We start from the raw sequence: 10000 nt of genomic DNA, 5'->3' as shown, positions 1-10000 counted from the left end.
TGTATTTATTGTTACTCAACTCTGCACAGTCTTCAGGTAAAATTATAATTGAAAATGTGACAGTTTAGAATTATTTGAAAGAAAGCTTGTCGTCTAATTTGTGCTTCATTATTCAAGGAAAAGGTTCTTCGGGAAAGGGTTTAATCCTGAACTGAGAAATTCATTTATTTATTTATTTGCATACTGTAGGGTTTGTGACACGGACTGTGTTTCTTGTTATATTTAGTTTGTGCTCAACTCAGCACAGCCTTCAGGTAAAAATATAATTGAAAATGTGACAGCCAAGAATTATTTGAAAGAAACCTTGTTGTCTATTTTGTGTTTCATTATTCAAGGAAAAGGTTCTTTAGGAAAGAGTTTGATCTTGAAATTTTGTTTTGTTGCGTATGGTAATTTGACACGATTGGGTCTCTTGTTTTCACGCACGCAACGAAATAGGAAGGTTTTTTCCTCTAATAGCAAATATGTTGTTTATTTCAATAAATTTTTCGCTGGAAAAGGTTTTGTGAGATTGCCAGCCTTTGTGAATTTATTAAGTTGTGTAATTTTCCAGCTTAATAAATTTGCATTCGTGGGTTGAAAGGTGATAAGGGAGGATTTTTGTGGTAGTGCATTGTATTAAGCAACGCGTGCATAAGTGAGGAAAATAAACAGGTCTGTTGGAAGCGTGCTTGAATTTCAACAAAATGAGCTCCAAAATCAGCAAAAAATTGTTACTCTGATGAATAATAAAGTAGCTGCTATTTCCAAAACCATGGAATTACCTGGTGATAAATAACCTCGTCTTGGAGAGTAAGTTTTTGACTTTGCAGAAACAATGGTCAACCTCGAGAGTTCGGCGATTGTGTTCTTTGTGTTGAAGTCGCACATTTCTTGTCAAACTCTATAACACTTGAAAGAAAAAAAAACTAACAAAAACAAAAACCCGATATCTTGCCATCGTTTGAAACAGATGCTTCACTGTTTCGCGAGTAAACACGTCACGGTAACCTGATCACGACGCCCGCTGAATTCGATGTCACTTTCGATTTTGCGATTTACTTGTGCAGCCAAAAGTACAATAAAAAAATTGAACGTAGGAAAAATCTCCCAAAATGTTTTTCGCTGATGGTCACTTTTTATATTCTCGGTTCAAAATTTAAGTTGTTTTCATGTCGCAAATTTTGTTGCTGATGGCAAAATGTTTTATCCTCGATCGACCGTCCTGAAAACTTCCTTCTGCTCTTCCTAAAAATAGGCACGCAATGCGTACGTGTGGTAATGCAATAACCCAGCGCTGTATCGTGTAAACTGAGCTGCATTTTGTCTTTCAGGAGATTCAAGTTAACTTTGCGTAATATGTAGCTCTAATAGTACATGTTGTTATATAGCAAAATATTGTTTTGGTACCGTATATCATTATAGTACCATGGTAGATGTCTTAGGTAAATAGCCCCCTAAGAAGATATGTAGTTACTAGTAAAATACTGAATCGCAGAAAGATTGAAGAAAATAAAAGAGAATCGAGAAACATTGGCTTCGAGGCTGACATATTGAACATTTTCAAGTTCCCTTACAACTTCTTTTTCACCACAACTTGGACCACGAGGTCGGTAAATCACCTCTTTGTTCTAAATGAAAACGACTTTAAGCGTACTAAAATTAAAACCTTTAATAACAAAACAGCAAGAAAAATGCACTTACTTCGTGAGAGGATTCCAAAGTTATCCTGAATAACCCTAATATTTCACTAAAATTCTTCCAACTTAAAACTACGTGTCAAAGCAACTGTGAGAACATCCACACTGTAAGCTGAACAATACTCGTCCAAAGGCCTATTGACAACTGTAACTAATCAATGAATTATTCTTATCATTTCCTTTGTGGTAAAATACCGAATTTACAATTTCTCGTCACGCAACTAGATGGCACAAAATATAACATTTCGGTTTTACCTACTGTAGCTTTTCCAAAATATGTGAGAGAATAATTTATAACCGTTCAAATGATTATCTAACTCATTTAAATGTCCTTTGTGATGAACAGTATGGCTTCAGTAAAAATCACTCCACTACAATTGCTTTGATTGATTTACATCATAAGATTTCCTCTGCTTTGGATGGTGGTGATATAGTTGTTGGTATTTTCCTAGATGTCTCAAAAGCATTCGGTACAGTTACTCGTTGTATTTTATTTAACAAACTTGAACACTATGGTAAAGGTGGACTGACCTCAAAATGGAGAAAATGCTATTTTTCTAACACATCACAATTTGTTTATTTCAATGGTCATGTTTCTTCTCGCTTTAATATATCTTGTGGGGTTTATCAGGGGTCTCGATCCTAGGGCCTTTACTTTAATTTTCTTCTTTACATCAACGATATAGTCAATACATTGTCTCTTAAAGATCCTGACTGTTTGGTTAATAAGCTGAATTTCGAGTTAAATAAGTTTTCAGTATGGTTTAGGGTTAATAAGCTTTCACTGAATTCCAACCAAATCAAAAACGTAGAAGCTATATATAATCTTCAAATTTTGATAAATGAACGACAAATTGTTCAAGTTAAAGAAACAGTTTTCTTGCAGGGTGTAATCATCGATGAAAACCTAAACTGGAAGTCTGAAATCTCTCATGTGGCTAACAAAGTGTCGAATTCAATTGGAATGATACACAAATCGAGTTTTTATTTATCGTCAAACCCTTCGAATTCACGTATATTGTACTATTCACTTCCCTACGTTGGGGACTTCATCAGGGACTTCAACATCTTCAATTCCCACGGCCTGCTCCCGTCTGACCTTGTAGCTCAGTCGGTAGAGCGGCGGAGATCTAACCCGAAGGTTGTGGGTTCAATTCCCACCCTGGTCAAAGTTTTTCTCTGTCCTTGTGTGGGCCCATTTCCATCAGTAGGGCTAACGCTCACATGGTTCATATGGGATAGAAATCTAGCACTTCACATTACCCTCTATTCATTTAACTCTGTTTAACATCAAACAATTTGAGTTCTGTTTTCTAAGAGGGACCTAAATTTTACTATTCTCTAAACAATGATATAATAAAATTCTTCCTCAACAGCTTCCTTCAAGAAAGCAAATAAGGCATTTTCTTTTAACAGCTATTGCGAATCTTAGGTATTTTGTTCTTACTGTGTCAAATTGTTTTTACATGTACCTTGTAATTTTACTTTCACTACTTTATATTCTAACACCTTAAATAACTAAGTGTTTGTAATTGTATTCTCCATTACAAACTTGTAAGTTCAAATTGTTTTTAACTTGTAAACTTTTAGTAGTTTCATTATCCTTGTAATGAACATGTGGTCAACAAAATGCAGCTGTCAATGTGACATGTAGCCCTTTAATAATAGAGTGACTACAATCTTCTCAGATTGCAACTCACGTTACAAATTAAAAAAACAACCCTTTTCGCGGAAATTGATCCGTGGTCTTTGATCCTTTATCCCGGCTCCTTGATCCTACTTTTCCAGGAAACCACGTTGTTGTGTCTTAAAAAGGTTCCAGTTCCAGCGTGCACTATTGAGTGATGGTGCACGCGGGAGGTTGCTAAGCACGAGAGAAGCGTGAGAGTTGCTCGAGGTGATAGCCGAGAGCGACTCTAGCTTCTTGAGTGCTTAGCAAACTCCCAAGTGCACCATAACTCAATAGTGCACGCTGAGCCGTTTACCATTTGTTTTATAACATAATCGTTAACACCACTCCTGCTTGTTTCGCTTGTATTTGCATAAATCAAGTTTGGTCAACAGACGATGTCAACACAATTTTGCTTTCTAAAGACAACTATGAATTAACAAGACAAACTGATCAACAAACAGTTTTCCCAGTCAAAAATTTTATTGGAATCAACTATAATTTGCTCTTAGGAGAGAGAACATTTCGATTTTCTTGCGATCGTCGACAGACACACGCTGTCTTTGCACTTGATCAAGCTATCGCAAACAGGACGACTTTTCGTGTCAAAAATAGAAACGACGTTCCAAAACACCATTTACCTTCCAGCAGCATCTTCCCTGATCTCATAAAACCCATTTCAATTCCGCGATTCGGCTTGAATATTGAGCAGCATTCAGATTGTGTTTTGGAAATCAAAGCAGTACAAACACAACACGCTCTTTCGTCGCTTTAAGACCTTCAATCCTCCTTTTACACTGCTGATTAATGTTTAGGGCTATATCTTTCTATTTTAAGCTCTGTAGAGGTTCACTCCTATTCGAAGAGGAGGAAAATATGTCTTGGAAAATTAGGACTGATGCGCTAATGACGGCATTTTCTTCTTTAGCTAGATCGCACGTCAGCTGTCGTCACCGAGCGTGCATCCATGGGCAAATGGTAAATGACCAATTGGCCAATCAGAACGCGCATTTTATCCAAGTTGTTATAACTCGTGATGTCAGTTCTTGTTGTAAAAGGCACCACAAGTTTTTAAATTTTACATTAAGTAGACATATAGTGACAAACATTGACATCACTGTTGACTTGTTTCAACAGTCAATTAGGTTCTGGTTGGCATATCAGTAACAATGGGTGACGTCACAAGAAGCATCGCTATATCGTTAGTTGTGAGGAGTTTCGAGCACACGCACTCAGAGCACACATTCAGCTCTTCCACTGTTCCACCGTTCCACCGCTCTAACAATTCCATAACACAATTTCGTCTGACCAGCCAGACATTGGCATCGTTCTGACGTTTTTGAGGTGGGTCTTCGTTTTATATCAGTGGGTCTTCGTATTAGATCACAGGGTCTTCGTTTTAGATCAGTGGGTCTTCGTTTTAGATCAGTGGGTCTTCGTTTTAGGTCATAGGGTCTTCGTCTTAGATCAGTGGGTCTTCGTCTTGGATTATAGGGTCTTCGTTTTAGATCACGGGGTCTTCGTTTTAGATCACGGGGTCTTTGTTTTTAGATCAGTTGGTCTTCGTTTCAGATCAAAGGGTCTTCGTTTTAGATCAGTGGGTCTTAGGTCTTAGGTTTTGGGTCTTCGTTCTAGAAACACCCACAAATATCATACTTGTTCAGGATTTCAACTGGAAGAACAATTTATTCTTAAATAACTCACTAAATTATGAAATCTTCTGTGACACGTTATCTGATAATTTCTTAAAATGGTCCTACATCCTACAAGAGGAGACAATATACTGGATCTTATTCTAACCAATAACTGCGACGTAGAGATTAGAGATCACAACATTATTACATTTAAAGAAAACGTAAATCCTTACCAAAGAAAATCTTCGAAAAAAGAGTTTTGTAATTTCCACAAAGCTGACTGGTCAGGCTTGAATGAATTGTTCAAACACATGCCATGGGACTGTGTATTTGTTTCAAATGACATGAATGAAGTGTGGAATGCACGGGTTGATCTTTTGACAGTGCAGTTGATCAGTGTATTCCCAAGAAAAACGAGGAAAAATCGCCGCGCCCCATGGATCTCGGATGATTTGGTCAAACTTGCTGGTAAAAAGAAGCGTTCTTACAAGAAAGCTAAATCAAGCGTTAATGCTGATTTATGGTCCAAATACAAGAACATAAACAACATGCTCAAAAAGAAATGTAATGAGGCCCGGTGGGAATACCTGAAGGATTCAGCAAGCAATGTGCATGACAAAAAAGACCATAAAACTCTTTTCGAACTACGTCAACTCAAAGCGTAAAGGGACTAATGATTTGACAGTTATCAAGTTGGACAATGGAGGCATATTGCCATATTAGGTTACATTAACCGATGAATGCGATATTTCTGAACACATGAACAAATTTTTGCATCGGTTTTTACACGGAAAAACGGGATGATATAGTCAACCTTGCTCGTAAAAAGAAGTGTTCTTACAAGAAAGCTAAATCCAGCGATAATGCCGATTTATGGTCCAAATACAAGAACATAAACAACATGCTTAAAAAGAAATGTAATGAGGCCCGGTGGGAATACCTGAAGTATTTAAGTAGGCAATGTGCATGACGAAAAAGAACATATTATTATAAACTCTTTTGGAACAACGTCAACTCAAAGCGTTAAGGGTCTAATGATTTGACATTTGACAAGTTGGACAATGGAAGCAAATTAACCGATGACTGTGATATTTCTGAACACATGCACACATTTTTGCATCGGTTTTTACACGAGAAAATATTTGAACAGAGCATTGTCGATGATAGTCTTAGTTTTCTCCAATGCTCAGTTGATGAAGTCACCAAGTTACTGAAAGAGTTGAAACCTCGCAAGTCTCCTGGGCCGGATGGCATTCACCCGTTGATTCTAAAAAGCTGCGCGGATACTTTAGCTACATCAATTTCCTTTTCGTTAAGCAAGATACCGGATTGCTGGAAGCAAGTTCATATTATGCCATTACGCAAAAAAGGCGCCGCTAAAAACAACTGTAAAAACTACCATCCAGTCTCATTAACTTCAATTCTATGCAAAGTGTTCGAGAAAATTGCAAGCCACAACATTTAGTAGAATTCTGGATATCTAAGAACATTTTTATCTCTGAACAGTTTAGATTTATGAAGGGCAGATCTTCTTTGTCTCAACTCTGACTGGGCTCAAAATAGGAACAACGGACTTCTACAGATGTTGCGTTTTTGGATTTTTCAAAGGCGTTCGACTCTGTCCCACATGAACGTTTATTATCAACGCTGCAAGCATATGGCATCAGAGACCCACTATTATCATGGGTAGGGAGACAAACCGCCACCAGCGTGTTGTACCTCGGGGACATTATTCATCCTGGACAAGTGTACTTTCTGGTGTATCACAGGGAACACTATTAGGACCAATACTGTTCCTTATTTATGTAAATGACAACTCGGAACACAGAATCTCAATGCATATTATTTGCAGACGAAATGAAAGTCTACAAGGTAGTAAGGAATGTTCAAGAAGACACTGAAAAATATTACAGAACGATTTGAATACACTCGAGCAATGAATGAATAGCAGCTAAGTTTTAATACAACCAAGTGTGAAGCTATGAAGAAAAAAAAGACACCACGTCCTGAATATTACTTACGTAGCAATAAATTGAACACAGTATCAGAAACAAAAGACCTTGGTATTCTGTCATAGAGCCTACTGGTCACTAAATGTGCAAATAAGGCTAACAGCGTTCTGGGCTTTGTTAGACGTACTGCTGGACCAAAAAACCCAGACTTGTTGTCGAAATTGTATAAAAGTCTTGTTAGGCCAATCCTTGAATATTGTTCGCCAGTATGGTCGCCGCACCTTAAGAAAGATATCACTACTCTAGAAAAAGCCCAAAGACAAGCGTCCAGATTTGCACTAGGCACAAATGCCAGTGGTATGTCATACGAAGATTGATTGAAATGACTTAAATGGCCAACATTGGAAAAAAAGAGAACTTTGTCATCACTCACTGAAATTATGTTACAAGACAGTAAATGAGCTGAACAGTACAAACCTACACGATTTCTTTAACTTTGCTGACAAATACAGACCACTGCAATCTAACCAGTGTTTCAAGCTAAAGACAATCCCTGCTCAATTAAATTACTGCAAACATTGTTTTTCAATGTGCATCGTAAACTCATGGAACAATTTAAGGAAAGAAACCACTGAAGCAAAATACTTAAGATCTTTTAAAAATAAATTGTTCAGTGAATTCTCTTGATATAGTTTTATGGTTATTATCATTTTGTGTTTTTGTATGTTTTTGTATTATAAATTTTTGTAGATAAATATTTTAAACAGATTTATGTATTTAGGATTGTAAACTGATATATTGTTATTTAAGTTAAGGAAGTGGACTAGAAAGGGATAACCTCTTCCACCTCCTTTTACAATTTTTCATGGAATTTTGTAGTTGTGAATGTATTGTTTGTTAGTTCTTCAATGTTTCCCACCAATGATTAATTGTGAATAAACCACTATTATTATTGTAACTACTCCAGATTTCATTACTTTTTATAGTTCTGCATAGATGAATCCAGGTTTTTGAGCTGGGAGTAATCCTAGTTGTTTTAAACAACTAGGATTACTCCCAGCTCAAAAACCTGAATTTATCTATGCAAAACTATAAATCTTAAAAGATTGTTGATAAATTGTTTCATCTTTTCTTTCCGAGTCAACTTTTTTCCATACTGAAATAAATCAAATCGACAAAAACCATTCTGGGAGGAGCTTGGGGTTTTGCACAGCGCAAAAATCAGGAAAGAGCATCCCAAAGGATCCAATAATTTACCATTATTAGTAAATAAATACACCACCCGTACCGCGTGACAAATTAACTGGACGATCTTTGCCTAAACATTTTCGTTGCCATTTTGATTTTGTAGACACCAAACACTTTAACGCCGTGGGGTTAATTTTTGTTTTTCATCAGATTTGGAAACAATGCCAGATCTCGCCATTGCGTCTGCTGAGGGTTCACTACTTCGTGCTACATATGGCAATATTTAATAGGTGATACTTATCTCAACTGCGTGACAAATGAAGCTGAACGAAAAAACAGTGGGACAATCACGGAATGGGTTAAAGGGTTTTAATTTTCCCTAAAGAACAAATTAAAAGATATGCTGGTTTCGGTACAAGACAGTCCTTTGGCGGAATATTTCTTTCGAATTACTAAACTTACTCTAAATTAATGGCACGTTTTTGGCAAATAAAATCCCTGATAAACAGGGTTTATTAAACTTTTGATAAGCACTCTTTTCGAAACGGTTGGTATTCAATAATACAGTGTTTAGTACCTTGTACATCAATTAAATAAGATAAAATTTCGATCGTTTGAATGTAGAGTATTATTACACTTGTATTCCTTGAACGCGAGAACCAATTTTCAACCGATTTTCTTCAATTGAAAAATAATCGGACTGTATACGTACATGTCGGCCATTTAATAATTTCGATCGAATTGGCTGTCGACTGTCCAGACTATAGAAACTTCTACTACGCTGGTTAATTTACCTTTATCGGTCGATTAATAGAATAAAATTTTCGTGTTAACCTTGTAGACAGAACCTTCGCCGAAGGATGCAAGAAGTAAAAATAAAATAATTTTCTACTCACACTTTTTCTCCTTTTGCCACTCCTCGCTATCCAAACGTTTGTCTTCATATTCAATGTTCGCCGCCGCGAAAGCAAGTCGGCAAGGCTCAGCCCTTCCCCTGCTGTTAAAGTAATAAAGCTTATAAACCGACATGTTCGACAGTCAGCAAATTTTGATGGATTCGTTCTGGAATATTGCTTTGTCACGATGCTCAACAAAAAAAGGAAATTCAATAGATGGTTTTCACAGTGACGTCATCAAATCACCCACTCAGCACTACATATTGACCTCTTTCATAAAGGCGGCCAAATAAAATTTCGATGGTTTTAATGCTAATAAGCCCTAGCCCTACTAGCCTCGCTACGACAAGCACTCCTCAAAAGAATGTTTGTTTCAAAATGAGGGCAGTAGGTCTAATTAACATTAAAACAAAAGAATGAAAAAGCGGTCGCCATTTATGACAGTAGTAATAACATATTATGTTAATAACACAGTATATATACTGTAACATTTAAAGCCACTAACTATGGTCTGTATAATAAACTATATACCGACTGTAACTCTCAATACGCCGTTGAATACTGGCTTAAGTTAGTGGCTTCAAATGTTACAATATATATACTGTGAAAACAACATACCGGTACTAAGCCGCTATCTGTAATGTATGCCCATAGCTTATCAGTTTCGCGCCTTTATTATTTTACGCTGGCTTAGCAACCAGGTGAACGCCATTTTAGTTTTAAGCGATAATCTTATAACTTTCAGTGTGATATTAAAGGCCACCAGTCAGGATTTTACATTATCTAAACGCCCTCTCAGATTTAAATATATGTTTGAAGACGTGCGTGATCGGAACAGCTCGAACCGATTGAGACAGATTACCAGAAGTCGTCAAGGCAAGGTTGGGGTTTCTGTAAACAGTTGTGATGTGATCCATGAGACTGCCAGTCCCTTGGTTAAGGCCAAATTTCCCCAAATTGTTGAGGGCCTGGGTAAATCACA

At 36.9% G+C, this 10000-nt stretch overlaps 1 protein-coding gene across 1 annotated transcript in view; it reads right to left on the bottom strand.

The window, feature by feature from the left end:
- Positions 1-9299, bottom strand: part of LOC138032249 (hematopoietic prostaglandin D synthase-like) — a 20448-nt gene extending 11149 nt beyond the window's left edge. The window contains exon 1 of the mRNA XM_068879880.1: positions 9019-9299. Within this exon, the coding sequence (XP_068735981.1) occupies positions 9019-9151 (133 nt within the window). The 5' untranslated portion in view covers positions 9152-9299. The remainder of the gene's footprint in view (positions 1-9018) is intronic.
- Between the last annotated feature and the right edge of the window lie 701 nt (positions 9300-10000).

The sequence above is a fragment of the Montipora capricornis genome, chromosome 14 (genome assembly GCF_036669925.1).
Source record: "Montipora capricornis isolate CH-2021 chromosome 14, ASM3666992v2, whole genome shotgun sequence".
Classification (NCBI taxonomy): domain Eukaryota; kingdom Metazoa; phylum Cnidaria; class Anthozoa; order Scleractinia; family Acroporidae; genus Montipora; species Montipora capricornis.
The sequence above is the reverse complement of the archived record's forward strand: the minus strand, read 5'-3'. Positions and strand labels throughout refer to the sequence as shown.